The 21,887-nt window shown below is 43.1% G+C and overlaps 1 protein-coding gene across 1 annotated transcript in view; it reads right to left on the bottom strand.

Annotated features, from left to right (window-relative positions):
• Positions 1-3,920: 3,920 nt before the first annotated feature.
• Positions 3,921-21,887, bottom strand: part of LOC128755442 (dachshund homolog 2-like) — a 71,371-nt gene continuing 53,404 nt past the window's right edge. Inside the window, exons 4-12 of the mRNA XM_053858941.1 lie at positions 20,310-20,531; positions 18,025-18,194; positions 17,784-17,889; positions 17,574-17,648; positions 15,830-15,930; positions 14,445-14,592; positions 13,477-13,644; positions 12,098-12,163; positions 3,921-6,191 (exon numbers count right to left, since the gene is read on the bottom strand). Coding sequence (XP_053714916.1) covers positions 6,154-6,191; positions 12,098-12,163; positions 13,477-13,644; positions 14,445-14,592; positions 15,830-15,930; positions 17,574-17,648; positions 17,784-17,889; positions 18,025-18,194; positions 20,310-20,531 — 1,094 coding nt within the window. The 3' untranslated portion in view covers positions 3,921-6,153. The remainder of the gene's footprint in view (positions 6,192-12,097; positions 12,164-13,476; positions 13,645-14,444; positions 14,593-15,829; positions 15,931-17,573; positions 17,649-17,783; positions 17,890-18,024; positions 18,195-20,309; positions 20,532-21,887) is intronic.

Below are 21,887 nucleotides of genomic sequence, written 5' to 3'. Positions count from 1 at the left end.
ATGCAAAACAGATGAACTGTGGAGCTAAATCGGGATAGATATACTTGACTTGCTCAAGTTCTAACACAGTTATGGATGTTTGTTTGCTGTCATATTGCACAGCCGAAGCCTACAGTGAACATTTAGCTGGCCAAAGCAATTAGCCACAATGCTAATAAGGCCTGTAAGGCATTCTTCGTGCTTACCGTGGGTCTTGGGTGTGTTATCAAATGTGGGGAACTTCTTTTTGAGATGATAACAAACGTGCAAGTGTCCGTTCACGTATCACGGTATAGTGTAGATATATCCAGCAAAACGTTTTAGCTCCAACATTAGCCGCTAGAGCCTAACGTCCGTGGCTAACGTTCACTAGCATTTATCAGACAGAAAAATAGTTGATTCACTGTCATATGCAGTGTTTATGGTCCATATGTTTTGGACGAGTGTAACAATGTATGTCTCATGTTCTATCTGTAGCTGCTGCCGTCTGCAGACCTGCTCGGAACTGGTGAGAGACGCGACCAGCACCACATTCAATCATCCCTGGCGATTGTTCTGGAACTGAACTCTGACGTCTGTGTCCACAGTCAACTCGAAATAAATGCATGAACCTTTATTTCGGCTTAGATGAGAGCCGATGAGAGGAAAATTACGTTTTTCAGCATGTTCACGGAAGGATCACCTAAGAAACATGACAACTACTCCGTTGCTCACGGAACTCAAGTGTGCATTCCATGCATTCCAGCCGGACATGTGACCCTGATGACGCCGCATTATACAGATTTATTTCTTATAACTGAAAGATTGCAGTTTGTTGTCACCTAATCATTAAATGCTCAAACTTTCCGTCCGTCAGTCTTGCAGCTGCTTCCGCCTCTCGCTGGATCCTGCCTCTCCTCACTGGCTGCATGACAGAGTTCCATCTCTGATGTCGAACGATAGATGCTTCTAGAGTTGCCTTTGCAAGTATAAGCTGGACAGTGTTGCATATTTGCCATCTGTGATTACTTTTTTCGCCGTTTTGCCACGGTCTGGATCCGTCAACTCTCACTCAAAGTTCATTGAACTGATCACTAACCCCCAGCCTGAAACTGAAAACTTTGAGTTGAATTGTACAAGAATTGTACAAGAATCAGACCCAGTTTTTTCTCCTGTTCTCCAAACATTTCTAGAACTCCCTTTGCAAGTTTATCATTCACTGTGTTGTGCGTATTTCCAGCCCATGTGGGCTCAGAGCTTCAAAGTCCTTCGTGATCATTGTTCTGCAAGTTTCTAAATAAATAAACTTTTTATTATTATTCAGGCCTCCAAAGTTAGATCAGCGGAAATATTATCCTAAGGTACCTGATCCAGTCACTTTGCTCATCTTTTCTTCACTCATGCATCTAGAAGAATGTATGAATGAGTACACAAGGGCTGTTTTTACATTACTCATTCACACATCAGACTTGACGCACTTGAAATCTTGATCACTGATGGGGAATGTACCATATATTGATAGAAGTGGGTGTAAACCAGCGGGGGCAGTTGTGGAGGAAAGTCTGAAGAGAGAGTCGGGGTCCCTAACACACACAGATGTGCACTCAAAGTGTGCATAATGGGCTCATGCTAAAATTCACACAGGAGCATCAGAACAGCTTCTTCAGTGATTGAGAATGGATGACTTTGTGGGGACCTGCTTTTTGGTCCTCACACTTTTTTCAACCCCTTGACATGACTGTGGTAACAGATCAACGTGATGAATACAAACACATACACACCCTCACACAAACACGCACTCGTGCAGATATGTTCGAGCAGATGAACCCTGATCTCACCACTCGGGGCAGCAATACATTGCATACTCCTCGTGTGTGAAACTAAACTGTTCATCTGTAATAAATGTTGTAATTTTGTATTTTGTAATCAGTTTTGCTTTATTTTACGCTTATCAACATTATGATTCCAATTTTTAGCCCTGTGTTTCTGGCACAATTATGAAATGTTGTAGTGGAAAATACAACCGTTTGTTTTATTTATCTAAAAAAAAAGTTTTATATAACACACCAAACATGTTTGCTGAGGCTTTTATCATCCACTGAAAGTTGCGGTGACATCTGGTGGAAACACTCGGACAAAGCAATTTGCCCTCACTGATCGAGACAATTGCAGGCTTCCCCACAGGAGAATTCAGAGGAACCACTTCAAAGGTGAACAGTGGAGTTAGTCCAGCTTCAGGCCACTGCGTCAAGATTGTGTTTTCCTACGTGCTGCTGATTTGTTTTGCACCTGAACTCTGTCTCATCTGTGGCTTTAATTTCCGTTCACACTGTGCACCACTTAGTAGTAGTTCCACCCACTTCCTCCTTCACCGTCCTCCTAAACCAACCCTTGCAGGATGCTCGCAGTGCTCCCGGCTCTTCAGTCCGCCACTGTGATGCTCTCTGAGCATGTGCGGCTTTCTCACACCCTGCTGGACGCAGCAGAAAAACTCACATAACTTTGATCTGTAACCGACAATGGTCATTTTATTATTACATCATAATAGTATTGCCATGTCTCCAACACATGCTCTCTTCCTTCAAGTAATTGAACTCGGCGTAGAAATGAATAACAATTTTACACGTGCACACGTGTGTACGCGCTGGCAGGTTGGACCCCGGGGTGAGTTTGGGATGGTACTCCCTGTATAATTTTTCTCATAAAGACTCTAATGAAGACTAATAATGGAGCAGGCCTGTGTGTGTAGGTGTGTGTGTGTGTGTGTGTGTGTGAGCTTAACTGCTTGCTGCCCTGTCTGGGAATGTCTCTCCACTTTCTTCTTCCGTCATTTCATCAAAATCCCATTTCCCCCTGTTATTTACTTCTTTCTGGCCAAACATTGTCATCCATAATTCATTTGGGTAATTCACTTCTTCAACACAAAGTACAGAATATGTTCCAGTTTTATCCTCAAAATACAAATTTACACATGTACTACAAAAACAAGTTGAAAGTTCCTTCTCATCTGTCTGTCAACTTTTTTGACTTTTTCTTCTCTCTTGTCGTTTTGAGATGCTTCAATCTCCCTTTCCTGCGCTGTCACCCTTCCCTGCGCCCTGGTTTCTCTCTCTCTCCATCCCTCTTCATCTGGCCGTTTTCTCCTCACTGTCCATCGCTCTGTGTTTCTACCTCCATTAGGGGGAAATGGAAAAAGTGACATCAGCTTATTTGGTAAACGGAGAGCGATGGAGACGGAGAGATGGGAGACAGAGAAACAGATGGAAAGCAAAGCTCAGGGGCGAGTGACGGAGCAAATGATGGTAATACAGAGAGGAAGAAAAGACAGAGGAGAGTGACAGACGTGATGGAGGGAATCAAACACCAGAGAGAGAAGAGACAGGAAGCGGCTTCACCTCATTAACCTCCTAATACTGAGTAAATATACAGTCTAAATGGAACAGAGGCGTGTGTGTGTGTGTGTGTGTGTTTGCTCTCTGGCTTCTGTTTGTGAATGAAACAAACCACCAAAATCCTGTGTCAATTGTTTTTCGGAAAATTCAGATTGTTCTTTTTGAGCAAGTGCAATGTGATGGATCAGTGAACATGTGTCTTTGGAATCAACACAGGATTATTGTAAATGAAAGTGTTTGAATCTTTGACCGGAGAACAGCAGTGGCTACATCTGACCTGGCTGTCTGCGTGTTTCCTCAGCCTTTCTTTCTGCATGCACAGCAATGAGAGAATGGTCAGAGTATACTTGACTATGACGTGGGACGGGGACGGAGGGGTGGAGTGCAGGAGGTCCTAAAAGGGAAGGCTCCCATCACAGTTTTGTGGCCTCACAAGTCCAGGTGCACAGCGACTACTGTCTCCCGCCTAAAGGCCACCACCTCTTTTAACCACCCTCCTCCCAAGACCTCCAGTTTTTGAAGTAAAAGGGTGTAAACATTCCAATGCTTATTTTTAATATGAGCCTGAGCCGATTTTAGACTCATCAGCCTGTTGGTGTGGTCGTAAAAAGTCGCTCAGCATTATTTATATAGGCAAAAAACATTGAACATTGAACCAAAATATGCAGTATTAAAATCCTCTTCATCTGAAATGTCACAGGAAGCTATGAGGTTAAATCCGAACAAAAATATTGGGCGTGAATGAGAATTAGCTGTAATCCCTTGGCTGTATTTACTGTTACATGTAACTCTAACTGTTGCAGTGCATCCTGGAACTAGAGGAGAGGGGGCCTTTCTATTGGTGTGGTATCAATAAGTGACAGACTGCACCACGTACTGTAAAAGCAACACAAGACTCATTCAGTCATTGATCACTTACTCATGTCCTCAGGTTCGGCGAGCTGTAACTCTGTCCTTAGTGGAGTATGTTGATTCTTCTTCTCCCACTGTCCCCAAACGCAGGTGACGTGTTATGCCTCTATATTGTCCATTAACTATAATGTGTGAGTGGTTGCCCTGAAATAGAGCAGCCACCTCCTCAGGGAGTCTCCTGTCTCTTGCCCTTTGAGCCTACAAATGTGTGTCTATTAAAGAAGTGTGTGTGCAGGTGAATAAAGCACCACAACCCAGCTGTCATTATAATACTGTATATTTGCAGTCAGCTCAAATCCAGAGAACAGTGACAGACTGAGGGATCTTTGGGGGGAAAAAAATGAAGTAAAAAACAAAAATGGTGGCTTCTATCTACAAGGAGTAGCCCCTGAAACCCGAGCCCCGCCTCCTCCCACCCTCATTTATCACACATTAGAAAAACAGAAGCAACAAATAAACAAACAAATCAACACTCAGTGGAATAAACAGAACCGAAACACAACAAATCTGCACTCTAATGGTCTGAAGGACCAAAAGCAACTGGTGAGTGACGCAGGTGAGGAGCACTTGATGCGTTCACCAGCTCAGTTGGGCTGTTATGAATTGCTTATTAAAGTGCTATTATCTGTTCCTATATCTGATCATATACTGATTTGCCAAAACAACACAACCACTCCTTGGAGATAAAATATTCTGCAGTGGTCAGTACCACAGCAAAACAGTTGCGGCAGCTCGCTGATGGGAGCAGACTGCAACTGCAAGCTGCACAAGGTGGTCATCATGTTGTGGCAGATCAGTATATTTTTGGGGATGCATGCCAAAGAATGCCATGGCTTTAAGAGGCTTCACTTGAGGACAAATGAGATTTGAGGAGCGGATAGAGTACGTAAAAACTCCTTTACTGTCGCTCTAGTGACTTCCACCTCATTGGACACCAGAAGCTCGGAGTCTGAGTGGTCAAAGGTGACAAATTGAGAAGAGAATGAAACATATATTAGGGTAAAATACTCTAAAAATCACTTCATTGTCATAAAAAAGGGGGCTTTTTTTTAGATGTTTGCATTATTTGACTACTTCACATGTTTGGGGTGATAGAAAACACTTCATACATTGAAAAGCTGCATTCAACGTTTTCAGAGTCACAGGAAGTGGAGGAGATGGAGGGGAGACAAAGAGTTTTATAAAGGAATTAACCAAACAAGGAGGAGATCGCGGAGTTGATGTCAAAGAACACAAAACTTTTCCCATGCATTCTTCTCCGTCCCGTTACGGAAATACTAAATTAAGCGTAAGAAGTGAGACATAAATAGTCTTCAGTGTCGTCTTCCTCTTCTTTCCTGTGTTCCTCCTGAATGTTTCTCCACAACTTCATTTCGACCCTCTTCCTCCAGTCCTGAGCTGCCCACAGTAGCAGTTTAGGTCCAAACAGAAGTCATGATCACTCCAGTGGGCACTTTTTTTTATTAATTGTATTTTACTCAAAAGTAAACAGCACTGGAAGTGACTCCCACCAGGGCTTGGATCATCCCAAAGAAACCCGAGCCGTCCACTCAGGTCCAAAATAGCTGTCCAAACATGTTTGTACATTTGCAGGAAAATACAATGTTGAATGGTGGAGGCATCATGAAGATGGAGAGGTGGAGTGACTCTAAAAAAAAAAAAAGAAGAGAGAGCAAAACTGATCCAGAAAAGATTCTGAAAACCCCCCAGTGAGTCTCGATCGTTAAGTAGTAGTCTCATTGTTTCCTGGCAACCTCAAAATGTTGCATTGGATTGAACACCCCGCTTGGGCAGCCGTCGGCGCCATGTTGGGCGGTGACTCCCTGGGCAGCTGCCACCACCTCGAAGGAAGTCGAGGCTGTTGGGAGTAAGGGGGTCTCAAGGGGCCGTTCTAGAACATCATGGGGTTCTTCAGGAAAGTCCGGGAATCTGGAAGAAAAAAGTAGCAACACTGTTAGTTGGACCTTTAAACCACGGTGAGTGATGTCAAGTTGCACGTTATACTTTTTGAATGTCAGAAACTGAATGTCATATTGATGGATCTGTCTGAAAAGAAGAAAAAACTAATCGAAAATATGATGACTATTACATTAAGACGGTCCTCCACGTTATCCATTTTCGTTTGACCTTCTGTGCCTTTGATGCAGTCACATATTACTTGATGGATGTCAAGGCTATTATTACACTACAAGTCACAGCAACTGTTGAAATGTGTGTGTGTGAGTGTGGGGGTGTGGGTGTGTCTGTAGGAAGTTGTCTGTCGCCTAGAAATTAGGCTTCAGTACTTATAATACGCATATGTGCCACTCGAAAGTGACCTTAACACAGTGTGTATCAGCATGGTAGTGCTCAAAACAAACACACACACAAGCACGCAGCCCCTCACACAACCCCATGCACACACCTGCACATACAACACTGGAGACAGACTGACAAACCTTCACTGAACCCTCTCGGTGGCTCGAGGAAAAGCCACATCAACAGCAGACTTTCACTGGTCACTTGAATTGATCTATGAAATCAAATCAATTGACAGCTCTGGGAACTTCCACCTTGACCTAAGGAAACTATTAGACTGAACTGCTGTCAGTGGTACTACCTGATGGACAGCTACAAAGTCTCACTTCAGCTGTATTAATGGGCTGAGTACTTAAAGAACCACTGTGGAAGAAGTGCAAGTGATGCCTCCCTCTTAAAACAGCCGTATCTGTTTATGATAAGAATCTCATATCACCTATTCTGCTACTGCCTGCTCTCCTTCTCTCTCTCTCTCATTTCACCTCCGCCGTTCTCCTTCCGCTCCCTGTAGTGCTGTTGCTGCAACCACCTACACACGCACAGTCGCACACACAGAAATACAAACAAACACACACACTTTCCTTTCCCTGTGGTGTCATTGTTTTCTGCAAACGTTGCAAAGTGTTTACATTTCTGCATAACAGCAGCCATAAACCTGCCCTCCACCTCTCCCCGTCCTCCTGCCCTCTATTTCACTCATCATCTTACACTTTTCATTGTCTCCTCGCTTTATCATTCTCGCCTCTCATGTGAAAGTGGTTTGAACAAACTTCCTCAAAATTTCACTTTCATCTGATGCTGACCGCTCGCTTCCTCCTTCGTGTTTCAACTCCTCTCATCCGCTGTTCTTCCCTATTTTTATCAGCCGGTGATCCACTAAAGCCCCCTCCTCTCCCTTCCCTCTGTTCCACCTGCGCCCCCTCTCCTCTCCACCTCCTGTCCTCTATCTGTTACTCTTGTATTATTTTTATCCTCCTGACCTGTTCTTCCCTGCGTCCTCTCTTCTTCCCCCTCCAGTTGGCAGCAGGTTTAGACCGCTACTCAAATACATAAGTACTTTGATCCCCAGATCACTCCTGCTGTTTGAAATCTGGCATTCTTTAAGCTCAGCTAAAACTACTCCAATTTCATTGGAGACACATCCTGGTATGACAGGCAATCGTGGCCGTCACATTTAATACGGAATATTTCAATTCCGACCAACACCAAACGTTAAAAGACTCTCCGTCTTTCATCATCTCCCTTCAGGGGTTGCTGCAGCAAGTCAGCCACCTCCACCTTCAGCCACCCTGGTCAAAACTATCCCCTTTTGCATTTACCACAAACCTGAACCTCAATTGTTGTCTTCTTCTCCTGTAAAACATCTGAGTCACCCAGGACCTTGTCTCCAGGCTTCTTCACTCGACACACTTGTTTCTAGTCTTCAAGCGTTTCCATTGAAAACATAAGCATCTCAAACTCTAACTCCGCCTCCAGTCTTTGTATCAGAGCTACTGTCTTTAAAGCATACTGGCAGGTTTCACTACTGTCCTATGGTGCCTCCCTTTCACACTAGCCCCCACTTGTCCCTTCACCTACAGTCATCTCCACCCATTCTTCCACCATGTCTGCACCCTTTTCTTCACCTCCCTCTATCTCTGACTCATTCCACATGCTTGAACTCATCTGTTTTCAATACCTCATTCAATACGTTCATTCAAGCCTCCACCACTCCAGCCGCTACACCTACTCCTTCCATTCACTACAAATGACACAGTCTAGCTGCTATATGGTGAATCATGGCCTTTTTAATGTTCCCGGTGCCAATAAATCTGCGAGTGGTAGCTATTATATATTCTAATGACGCTAAAGTAGATGATATAAACTGTAAGTTTTGCCATGTTCAGTGTTTTTACTCTAACTTAAGTGTCCATTACAACCATTTACTTCAGTGGGTTTGAATCCTCGCTGGAAGAGTTTCGCTCTCGCTATTTATTTATTATTATTTTGAATCCTCACAAGTTGTGTTCCTGTTAACCCTTTCCAGGTTAAAGATGCTTGTCACTTCTTTGACAGTCATTTAACCCTTCATGTATTTACATCAACCCTCTTCCCAATCCAAAGATTGATTCAAACAACTGAATGGTCACAAGGAGCCTTTCTATCGTGAAGACTCAAAAGGCCATTTAATATTGTGGCACAAAAAAAATTTGAGGCTCCTTCTATCACGACTGCAGCGTGAAAGTGTACTTTATATTTTATAGCCAGTCATGGTTTAGCAAGAAAAGTCTGTTGGACACGTTGGCATTTGAGTACAGTTGAAGAAGACAAGCAACATTACTTAACGCCGTCTTTCTGAAGGATGGACATGTAAACATTGGTTCCGTAAAAAAACAGATTTTACTGTAACCCCTATTGATGGCTTCCAAACCACTCAAGCAGATCACTCCAAAAACCTTCTGGGGTCACATGACATCCTCGATCATTTGAAACAACACCCTATGGCATTTGGAAAAGCACAAAGACTCATGTATCACGCAGGAGTCAATGATTCCTTGCACGAGTGGAAGAAAAGTCAATTGGCACTTTTTGTTTTTATTGTCAGCCTGCTGTGAGTTTGAAATGTGGTGATTGCAACACGCAACAGCTATTTCTGTGCCGACGGAGAAGGAGCTTTCAATCCTACAGAGGTGTTTCGTCTTCTCACCTCTGTTTCACTATTTGGAAACATTTCCCCCTTTACTCACACTTGTATTTGTCACGCCGATATGCACCTGTGCGCGACGGTGTGTGTGTGAGATGGTGTGTGCGTGTGTGCCTGCCCGCCTCGGTTAAAAATGATGCTGACCTGCCTTGTTAAGAGTCTATCAGCAGGGTGGGGAAAATGTCACCAGGTCTCGGAACAGGGTCACATTTTTCAACTCCACCTGTCCTCCACTTCCCCATACTCCTCCCATCCCTTGTTCTGCTGCCCTCCTTATCTTTTAACTGCAGTTATTCAACAATTCCCTCTTTCGGTGGCATATTTAAACAGCTTTATGGCATATTTCACAGCGTTCTTCAAGTGATATTTTCCCTAATATAGATCAATGTCTTGTTTGCTTTCACGTTTCCTCCAGTAGCCATGGTTTCATTCTTCCATGTCTATTCATCCTCTCTTTGCTTTTCTTTTTTTACAGTCCATGAAAGCAACCTGACTTTGCAGGACACACAAAGGAGACACAATCTGGACAGAAAACTTCTCACTCCTCTCCTCTCCTCTCCTCTCCGTAGCTTCTCTCTTGCTCCTCACCTCTCCTTCTCATTCTAACGCAACATCTTACTTTGTATTCAGCAGTTTTCAGTTCAGTCGTTAATTAAGAGTGTGGAAGGTGAGGGAAGCAGGAGGTGTGTGAGTGTGTGTGTGTGTGTGTGTGTTGGCAAAAACCACTGTAGGTGCAAAATGCTTTTATGGCTGGAGAGACGAGTGTGTCAGTTGGTGTGTGTGTGTGTGTGTAAGCAAGGTAGCAAAGGGGTCCTACTGGGCCAATCAACATTAATGAAATCAGGTGTGTGTTTGATTGTGTGCGATTGTGTGTGTGTGTGTGTGCGTGTGTGTGAGTGTCGGAGTGCTTGGCTTGCAGAAGAGAAGGGATCTAAAAGGGGTCTTAAGAGGAGAGAGAGCTAATTAGAGTTGCCTGTCTCACCAGTGTGTGGATCAAACACACACTCACACACACGATGGAATGTTCTACTCCAGGTATGGAGAACACATACATGAGTGCACAGGCACAAACACCTGAAGTGTGTGTGTGTGTGTGTGGATATTCATTTATACAGTTTCAAGTGCAGGTTTTCAATGTCAGGCAGGACTGAGCACAGCTGGTGAGTGCAGGACAGCACATGCATACTAACACGCATGCGCGCCTGCGTACACGCACCCCAGCGCGCGGCTCGTGGGCTGCCGTCGCATCAGAAATTCAGCAGTAACTTCTTCCTCTGCGTTATGTTCTCAATAATGACGACATTCTTAAGTGAAAAACTCGTTTTCCGATGAGCATCCATCACATCTATGGAAGAGAAAATCTGCATTTTTATTTACTCAACCGAAAAATGAAAAACAGGGAATGAAAATGAAATAACGTATGTGGCAGCTATAGCGGGTGGAACAGCGCGTCATATTTCTTTCTCTCACTCAGCCAAAATCAACAGCACAGCTTGGCGCTAATAACCCCGTCCTGGTAATGAAGGCATGTTTGCCCTCCTCCTCACGGTTTAATCCTTTCTGCTGACGAAAGCGTCCTCACAAATGGATGGAAACAGAGTGACATGACGGGCATCCTCGGAAAACCAATGGAAACCACAACCTGGTTACTGTGATGAATGTTATGAAGTTATGAATGTCTTAACCGCAATAAATGAAGAAGAATTTGAAGTAGACTGCTCGGCCATCCAGCTACGCTCTTTTTCCTCTACAAAGGTGTAAGTCAATAAAGGCTGCGGGACACTCTTTACACCCATATTTTACAGTGCATGACCAACACTTCACTTCAAGAGTCATCTGATTTCAGCTTCAGATTCACTGTCTGTATAGCATTGTCCAGCAGGCATTTTGTTTCTATTTTTACATTCTTTTTGTCACTATTTATTGTCACTAAATTGTGAAAGGACAAAATAAACACTGAGCACAATAACAGCAGTCATACTTTCACTATTTTTGTCTAGATTTCTGTAAATACAGTTGGATGCCACATTGACCTTTATGTAATGTATATTTATACATCATTGACCTCATAAAGAACTATTTCATTATACATAGTGTGTAGAGACAATGGCAATATTCATGCATAGGTAGCAATATTTATTATTTTAACTAACTAAATAAACATATTTTGTAACACTTTAGATTGAGGGAGATTATTTTAACTACTAATTACTTGTTTATTAACAGTTAATACTAGATAATAGAGTGAACTTTCAGTGACCATTCCAGGGTGAAATCTAGGCAGCCTAAGGAAGACACTATATATTACAGAATAATTACTGGCTAATATGCTGCAAGCACATATTTGAATTAGTAGTTTATTTAGGAAAAAAAAGTTAATAATCCAGAGTTCGACCACATATTTTCTACTCTCTACAGCTCTAAAGGAAACCTAATTGAGGACAGGATTTTAAGTGTTGGTCGCCACAGGCAACATACAGTATATAGGTAGTCGTAAACATTGCAACGTATACACACGTACATGCTAGTTGAATTGAAAATTCACACACTCATACACACGTGTCTGATAAGGTGCACATCAAAGGGAGGCCATGGTGTCTCTGTGTCTGCTTAATGTCTCCACTAATCTAGCAGGGCCCCAACACACGCACACACACATGTGCCAAACATGTGTGTACTGTTGTGCGTGAAGCTTACATAAATGTACACAGACTGCTGCATGTATGCCTACAGTCGGACGTGAGTGTGTGTCAGCATGAGTCTACACGCATGAGCGTGCGCATCTGTGCGTTTTATGTGTGTTTTTTTATTGTTTTTGACGTGTGTGTGTGTGTGTGAGGGTTTGCGCAGGTACCTTGTACAGCGCCGTTGTCTTGCTGGTTCCCATTAAGTTCAGGTTTATCGTCAGCTTCAGCTGTGTCTGGAATGAAACACAAAGACAAGACAGAGTCTCAGTGGGTCGGCCAGTAAAACAAAAACACCAACTTTTAACTGTCTGCAGATATAATCCGGATACAACCAAGACGATCTGAGCCACCAATGAATTATCCACCGTTGTTGTTCATCATTGTCATTCTCTGCTCATCAGGTAAAACAACAAAGGTCAAAAAAACAAAAACAATAAATACGGTGATTAGTTGGCGCTGCTTCCTGTTTTTATTATTCTTTACTTTTGGCAACACCAGCATTGTAACATCAGCACTGTACATTGGAAATATAAAGATGATTTTAATCTTTGGCTCTTGTAGGGGCTTGTAGCGTGTTTTTTACTGCCTGGCCATTAACCCTTCAACTGCCCGCACAACCGAATAGCACAATTATTACTATTACTACGACTACTACTACTACTACTACTACTACTACTACTAATAATAATAATAATGAATAAACAGCCTCCATAATGGAGCACACACTATATGAAATTCCATTTTGAGTGAGACGTGATCCACATGGCCAAAAGTTTACTCTATGTAAAATAGCGCCCCCTAGAAATCCTGGCTCTCCCACTCCTGGACTTGAAAATCTATTAAACTCAACCCCAACCATATTGAGGCACAGTGGCCAGACAGCTCTACTTTTGTTTCAGTTGGTGCTGTTTAATGCACATATTGAAATCAGAACACTGATTTCGTGAAAGCAAGAGAGAAAGAAGCAGTTATATCCACTTTAGCTCATTGGTGATGAATTAATGACTTGAACGAGAAACATGAGGCACAACGGGAACAACTTGCTGGCTGCAGATAGCTGTTTCACCTCCCACTCCATGTCTGGGTTGGTAGTCCAGTCCACACATACACATTACCATGAGGGGCTTTTCAGAAACGGCCCTAAATTTGAGTTGATCGTTCAGCATCAGCGGTGGCAGTGGTCATGTTTACCAGAGTCACAGGAAGTCCTGAACAACAGTAATGAAAAGTGCAGACGGACTGGAGAGCGAAAACATAACCTGTCAGAGATAAATGTTCTTCACAAGCGCCGGTCATTTCAGTAAATGGCCTGCAGTAAAGCTCCATATTAAGATTTAAGGCCAATTATTACCTTCCTGTCAGTTTTATATGGAAATGCGGCAGGGAACAGGTTGTGTATTATACAGGTACACAATGGGGAAAAAAAACATGTTCCATTAAAATTAAACAGAGACAAATAAAACTGATGTTGAGCACTTCAAAAATCAATAGAAGCAGCACATGCAACAAGAGTGAGGAAAAAGTGGGGATAGAAATCCCATCACACCATTGTCGATGTTGTTGGTTGCGTGCAGCGGCTCAGGAGACGGGGAGGATGAGGATGAGTGTTTCAGGGCATCTTCCACTCTCTCCCGCCTCTTTGACTCATACTCCAGCGCCTCCTGCAGCTTCCTCTTGGCCTTTTTCTCCTTTTTCAGACGCTTCTGGATGGAGGCTTCGAAGAAAATAGAATGCTTAATGTGTGTCTCACCATCGAACTCATCCAAAGCATATCAAGACACGGATATTAAAACACATTTGCTTGGGTTGTTATTATATGTGATAAAACGTGAATACATTTCAGAAACATTGGCAAAACTCATGGCTTGAAAAGGAAAAGGCAAATGAAAAACATAACAACCCTTTGTCACTACACATGTACTTAGCAGAATCCTAGTCTTTGGAAATAGAGCAGAGCCATTGACATCCAAAGTATTTTTTAAATTCATCACTACTATCAATTGGATGCCATTGAGTAATTTAATTACCAGATGTTACACGTCCAGTCAGTAATATTGTTGAAATGTCTGGGAGCCAAAGTGGATCAAGCAAAAGTTAACTCCAACTGTGGGATGGACTTTTCTAGGAGGAACACCAAATCTCCATACAAAGGATAACAGTTCCAAATCTACTTTGTGTTTATCTTTCACAGATGGGTGAATGTGGAAGTTACGACTATATTACTGAGTGTTTCAATTCAGTGGCATCTTTTTTACCAAAGACGTTGGCAAGAACAACAATCACAGCACGTCTTCACCCTCAGAAACGCTCTGGCTTTCACTTCATCCCCTCTGGCTGTTGTCTATCTGTGACTGCCCCCGGAGACCACTCAGCCAAACCTCAGGCTCCTTTTACATGGATCACAGACTCTACATGGTTTCCATGGTTCCACCTTGCACCAGCAGAGTAACTTAGGTGGAAATCATGGCTGGCGTCTTCCAAACTACTCATGAAAATGAGCGAAGAAACGCTTACCTCGGCTCTGTAGTTCAGAGGTCAGCTGTCGTTCCAGGCTCTCCCTCATCTCTCGTTCCCTGTAGAGCTCCATCTTCAGTTCCCGCTTCTCAGCTTGGATCTGCTTGTCCTGTACTCGGGCGTTCTCTACCGCCACCTTGAGTAATCCCTGAAAACAGAGAAAATTACGTGTATAAAAGACACATAAGATTTCCAGACGTTAAAACATATTGTGAAATAGGTGTAGAGTTGAATAGAGTTTCAACTTCAATTAAAAACAATTGAAAACAGGCTTTATTTTTAATGTGTTTTACAGTGTCAAAGTAGACAAAGAAAAGTACAATTTTTGCTGGCAACTTTGGGTTTATGTATTTCATGTTTGGTGAAGCCAGATATTATGGAATCCATCTTACTCTTTTTTTCATAGTTCAAGTATTAAAAGCAAAAAAAAAAAAAAAAGTTTCCGTGAAATCTCCAGATCTAATAGTGACACAAAAGTAAATTAGTACAAGTTGCAACTACCGAAGTCATGAGTTTGTTGTTTCTGTTTTTGAGCCTTTGAGCCTCTTCAGCAACTGCAACTATAGAGTGACGCTAGCTAACCTGCTGGCTGGTTTAGCAACACAACCAGCGGATTTAACAGTCCTTCCACGAAAAAAAAAATTGGCTCACTTCCTTCTGGATTGAAGTGTTGTGGCTACATTACGTCAACACGTATATATATATATATATATATATATAGAACCTCACCTCTTGCTCAGTAAAAAGTGAAGGCTCTCCTTTTGAGTTAGTGGGCCACTTCTGGATACACAGCATTATTATATCAGTTCCACCTTTAACTGTGGGAAAACACTATTTTTTTCGCTACTCAACAGTACTGTGTTTTTTTTTAGGATTCAATTTCATCATCCATAAGAGAAAGCCAATCACTTTCAGTCAAGATAATTTGATGGTTCACCAATATGCTCTTAATCCAGTTGAGATGTTTCTTTTTTTTGGCCAGATGCGTGCCAATAACTTGACCTTTATGAAAGAACATTTTACCACAGTCATACCACAAGAAAGCTATTGCTGCTGTTTACGAAATGAGTTCTTCACTGCTTCAGTTAACCCTTCTGCGATCATCCGATTCGATTCGACACGCACATTAAAGTTGCTCCGCGAAAGTCTTGACATTTGTGTTTTTTTGGAGATAATACAACTTAAACTCTTATGTCATGGGCTGAACAACGTGTAAACTAATGTAAAGCGTATATATATATTCTTTATATTTGCTCATTTAAATTCTATGGTGACTGTAGCATCAATGCACTCAACACTATATATCATTTATAAACAGTGAAAAGTGATGCAATTGCAAATGACAGTTTTTCAATTTACAACTTGATGCCTAACAAATACAGTACCTGTATGTTTGTGAGCAAGGTCTCCACCGATGACAGTCCGTCAGCGAACAGAAAAGGAGCCGGGAAGCCAGGAGGAAGGGCCTGTCCCAGGGTCGGCTCCTCTACAGGTCCACAGAAGAAAAGCCACATTGTTGTTGTCAGTCCTACTCCTACAGTGTCGTGTCCTCATGAGCCGAGCTGGCCGCGTCACTCCCTGGCCAGGATCACTATCGGTTGACTTCTATTTTTATCACCACGCCACTAAAAGTAAAATGGAACCTCACATCACACACACTTTTAATACGGGTTATGTTTATGGGGGCGATTTCGATCAGTGATTAACTGTCATGAGTGAAGTTTATGAAATGTTGATGTTTACCAAGGTATAAAAGTCAACGAAGCAGTGTCGGAGAAATCAATTACAGCCAACACACACTCTCTCACACACGCACACACACGGTCGTTAGTATTCACACAATCAAGTGTGGTACTAATTGGCAAGGATTAAAGACATCCTTGATTTGTATGTATGCGTCTGTGAGTATATGTGTGCGTGTGTGTGTGTGTGTGTGTATTCATTGTGAGTGCGTCACAGTGTCTGCTCAGCCCTTAATGCCTAACACACTGACAACTGGGTTAACTCTTCTGTGAAATTAACGCTGATTAAGATGCACTCTAGTACACCGAAACACACACACACACACACGCACAAGCATCCCCTATCTGCCACTTGCATCCAACAACCCTCCACTTCTGTTTCCAACACATTTTTCACTTTCGTGCTTCCCTCAACTTCCAGCTCTCTTCCCTTCCCACCTCATTTTGCTTCTTAACTCTACATCTTTGCATCGCACAGGAGGTCAGGGCTAAATAAAGCGGGAATATTTCGCTGAAGAAAACGGGATCTTTAAGGCATGTTTTGAGGCAACCATGACTCAATTTTACGAGTCAATTATAAAAATAAACAGGTCAGCAGTTTTTAAGGGAAAATTTTATTCACGTAAAAAAAAAAAAAAAAACACTTTTCATTAAATTTTAACAAGGTATCAGCTCAACATGCGGCGCAGCCTGGAGACAGTCTGCCAAGACTTCAATGAGCTTTTCCCCCTCTTTGATTTGAGTCCTACATGTTGCACGTTTATGGAGCTTTAATGACAACAGGACAATCGCTCTCCTGTTTGTTGACATCAAACAGACTATCACAAAGTCGCGGATGTCTTTTTTAATCTGCCTTATTGAGTACATTGGATGACATTTGCGGTAGGACTTAAATAAATGAGAAAGTGAAAGGAGCGAGACAAATTGGATAAAAAACAACAATGTGTTAGTTATAGGAATGGGACATACAGAGACATACGCCAGGGAGGAGAGGCCCCCAGCTTTTAGTGAGTGACCTCTTGACCCCTTTTAGCCATGCCTCCTTCACTTAGCCTCCATTCCTCCCCCTCTACTCCCGACCATCTATCCTTTGCCTCTCTCATTCATCTGATTGATGGCACAGAGACAGGTGATCAATAGGAGCGGTAGAACATCCTGACACTTCAGTTTCTCTATTTGCGTGTGTGTAGATTCTTCTCTGCGTGTGTGCGGATACAGTAGAAGAGGAAACCCGTCTAAGTGAGGACCATTTGTCAGTTGTCAGGAGAAAATGGGCGAGGGTTTAGATTAAAGTCGCATAATGGAATATCCTCACTTATACAAGTGTGGCGCCCATTGTTGGACCGTAAACATGCGCATGTGTGAGCGTGTGTGTGTGTGGTCTAACCTTTGTCCTTTGTGATTTTCTTGATGGGTGCTGCTGGGTTGGTCAGTGGTACATCTGCATCATTCGAAACCAGGCCTGAGAAGGAAGACAATGTTTTGTGCATCATCAGTTTTCCCGACAATCAAAAGGAAGGTATGTGATGCGTCTGCCGAGGTTCCTCCTTAAACTTTGAGTTTGCACGTGTGTGTGTGTGTGTGTGTGTGTTCCTACCGAGCCTCTCTGGCGAGCTGGAGGCCGAGCTGCTGGGCTGCGACTGCAGGGGAGTGTTGTTCTCATCACCAGATGGAGAGAGCGAAGGACTATCGCACACTCTTTCCTGAAGAAAAAGACTTCATTTGAGCAATAATTTAAAAAAATAAAAGGGTAAATTTACATTTGTATATGTGCATCCACAACGCACAATTTATCATGAAAACACACAGCTAGTTGCTAAGCATACGGATACAGTTACCTTGATGACAGGTGCGCGATGAACATGAGTGTGTATCTGCTGAGCAGCGGCGGCCATGTTTGCAATGGTGCTGAGGTGGTTCATCTGTGACATTGCCATGGCAACAGACGCTGGTGGCAAACCCATGGGCAGAAGGGGGTGGGGCATCATCATGAAGGGCAGGTCCAATCCTAAAGAAAAAAAAAATCATGTAAGAGGAACGTTATTGGACTCATTGTCAACATCTCAGCACAGTGAGGGAGGTACATCTGGAACGACGGCGAGGCTGGGGGCCCCTGTTTAAAAAGAGAGAGACGAGCGCAGGGCGATGACACTGCTGAGGTCTATAGAGAGGACCCGCAGAGTGACTGATAATCAGACGCATGAAGAGCGATGAGGTTTTGGAACGCCTCTTCACCTCCTGGAGGATCCTTGAAGTTACAATAGAGGGCTTATGTCAGCAGCTCACGAGTGCTAAGAAGCTTGAAATGATTGGACAATTGCATTCTGCTATAACATTTATTCAAAAAGGTTTCATTTGTTCACATACACTGGTGCAATAGTCATATCCTAGGATGTGCACCAGGAGTATGGGGGGACCAAATCTGCAAGCACAAGCTCATCCGCCCCCTCGTGATTTTAGTCTGCTAGACACAAGAAGAAACAGCTCAAACTCAGGGTTGCACTCCGGCTTTCCCTTTCTCACCGCTTCAGTTCATAATCATTATAGACAAAAGGTGATGTGGGTTTTTTCGGATTTGGCGGCCTCAGTAACTCATCTCCACTCTCTGGAGATCATGTGTTTCTGTTGGCTCCATCAAGCCGACCGCGGTTGTTAAGGTTGAGGTGGCCAGGGAAATAGCAACTTTGAGAAACGTACTTCATGACCCTGTTCGAACGAAGGGTGAGCAGGAAAAGAAAAGACAATTCAAGTTGTTTAAAAGCCTGAAAACGCATGGTACAATCGAATCGCTGCAGAAACTTCCAAGTGTAGTGAGCACATTTATTTTTACAGTTCATTCAACATTATTTCAGGGTTGCTGGATGAGATCACAATTAACTTGGGAGTAGTGCTTCGCTCTGGTGGCCTGGTGGTTGGGACTGCGAGCCAATAAAATTCTCTGTTTAATTGTGTGTGTTTTTATCAAGACACTGGGCTTTTGTAGTTCGTATCATTTCACGGCCTGTTTTCCATTCAGATAGTGTTGTAGTGACTCCACTGCTCTCTATTCTTTTACCATGACATAATATAATAACAGTGAGGAGTAAGTGCCTCTGACGACATCGCAGGTCTTGGCAAATCCTCCAAAACGTTTGTCTGATTCCATATTTTGCCAGTTGCCTCATTGACCACAGATGACAAAGAAACTGAAATGTGTCTGTGAACTTGCGTTGAACTTCACCTCGCGAAGGCAGAGAGGGAGGGTGAGATGTCATCTCAGTGTCAAATGTCTCACTAATAAAACTTGACAAAGGGAAGGAGGGGGGGAGGAAGCCAGGGAGAGCAGAAAATATGGAGGTCGAAGGGTTAAAAGGTGGTGTGGCGAGAGGAAAAAAAAAGGTCAAAGCCTGCTTTGCCCTGTCCTATGGATCAATTGTTTCATACATTTACACATTTCTTAATGCAGGATTTGTGTTGTGTTCTCTGGCTCTTTATGGAATTGGGGAGAATGAAAGACTTTTTACTTTCCAGCACTATTATTGATTTGTGTTCATCAGTCAACCCAAAACCTCCCAAAAAGCACAACCTCAACCTTCGAACTCTGACTTTATGATCTTTCATTTCTGCCACTTTACAAAGAAAGTTATTACCATGTGAGTGGTGGGAGCTGTCAACACACACACACACACACACACACACACACACACGCACGCACGCACGCACGGACGGAACTCTGCAGCGGACACTTTCATTGCAATGAAACAATAACAGTGATTGCTGTTGTCGTGACGACTGAAGTGATAGAATAATCAATGTGAGTGTTTGTCACCTCCCGCTGCCCAGTGTGTGTGTGAGTGTGTGTGTCTAAAACCATGTTTTTGGTCTCAGGGAAAAAAGGGCCGAGTGTGTCTGTTTGTTTTTCTGTATGTGTGAATGGAAGTGTATGTGTGTGAGATGTTGATGAATTGAGTCATTTAGGAGAGTGTCTGCTGATTAATCCAGGCGGAGTGTTAATACTGGAGATGGGAACAGATTAAATGGTGTACATTAACAAATATTGCCACCCCCTTTGGACACACACTCGCTGACATGCACACACGCGGCGGGGTGTCGCTCCGACTTCTGCCTTGTGTGTGTGACTCACTGTTAGCCAGAATCTGTTGCTGCTGGAGTTGCTGCTGATTGACGGCTCCGATGGCCGACCCCCTCCCTCCGCCTCCTGCTGCACCACCTCCGGCTCCTGCTCCTGCCTGGGCTCCTGCTCCCCCACCGCCACCACCTCCTCCTCCTGCACCCGGGGCACCACTGTGGGCTCCGGCAGGGGGGCTCGTCAGACGCTCCTTATCCCAGGAACACTCACTTCCTCCTGGACAGACAGGGACGGCAAGACGCGGTTTCTTTAACAAAACTTTCGGGTCACAAACATGCACAAGATTTCGATGGAAATCAGGTGTTTGATATACAGTCCTGAGCACATGGATTAAGAGATTTAGATGCTCCGTTTTTGGGAAGATTAAATCAAAACATCAGCCAGGTTGGGAGTGAGGTGCTCAAGTTACTCATGCCAAGTAGAAAATGAAACTATAATTCTGTATATATTCAGCTTTTGACAAGAGTAGCAAAACGGCGATTCACAGCACCAGGACTTTCCACAGCAGCACAAAATAACAGCAGACTGTGGAGACTCTGGCTTTTGAACACCTTAAAAGGGATTGATTTGTTTCGCCACACTGCTGATAAAATGTTTTCAGGACATTCACCAGTTGGTAAGACTGTGGGTGTGGTTAGCGGTTGTTGTTCAGCGCCATATATATATATATATATATATATTAAATGTATATATATATATCTAATGTAATGTAATCAGTGGTGAGATGTCCTACTGTGCTTTGGTTGCGACCTCCGCATCACGCCACAGAAAACGTCAGGTACGAAATAATGAGAAGAAACTGAGAGACATGCCTCTTTGTTCCACTCTTTTTGTTGTAATATTAAGCGTTATTTCACATTCATGGTTGGTGGTCAGTGTGTTTCTTTATGGAGGGCCCCCAAAATACTTTTAAATGAAGTTTCATTACGAGTGAGCTATTTTCTAGTTCACGACTAATAACCTGTGAGAACATGAAGCTTCTTTCTACCAACTTCCTTGTAATAAACAACTTGAAGAGCGAGATTGAGTGTTGGGGGCTGTGTTTGGTCTAGTCCACTTCTTTTTATGTTTTGTGGCAAGGGGGAGAGTGATACCAGCTTTTTACTGTAGGTATTCACCACCTTTTTTTCCACTCGAGATTCAGTAGGATTTCTACCTTCAAGCGGTGAGACCACCATTGGGCCTCCTCACTTCCTAACCATTTTGAATAGACTCTAATAGCTGAAAAAGCTACAGCACTTCCTCATTTGACTATTAAAGCATCAAATCACTTGAACATGTTCTTTGTAACCTTTTCAATTGTGACTCACAGCAGGGATTATACTGCACTGCAGAACAATGCACGTCTATTAAAATGCAATTTACGCAGAAACATCCGGGTGCAGCCTTTACTTTGGAAGGTAAACCAGAAGTGCTGGTCATGACTGAGCGTGGAGTGGCTGCTGTGATGTGTAAACATGGGAAAGTAGATGATGCGTGGTCTTTAAATATCAAACTATTGCTACCCATGGCAGCGTTATTCATTAGTTCATTTCAGCCAAGTTTGTCAAGGTTGGAGTAAGCGACTGTCTA

The sequence above is a fragment of the Synchiropus splendidus genome, chromosome 3 (genome assembly GCF_027744825.2).
Source record: "Synchiropus splendidus isolate RoL2022-P1 chromosome 3, RoL_Sspl_1.0, whole genome shotgun sequence".
Taxonomy (NCBI): domain Eukaryota; kingdom Metazoa; phylum Chordata; class Actinopteri; order Syngnathiformes; family Callionymidae; genus Synchiropus; species Synchiropus splendidus.
Note: the sequence above shows the minus strand (reverse complement) of the source record. Positions and strands in the feature narration are given on the sequence as shown.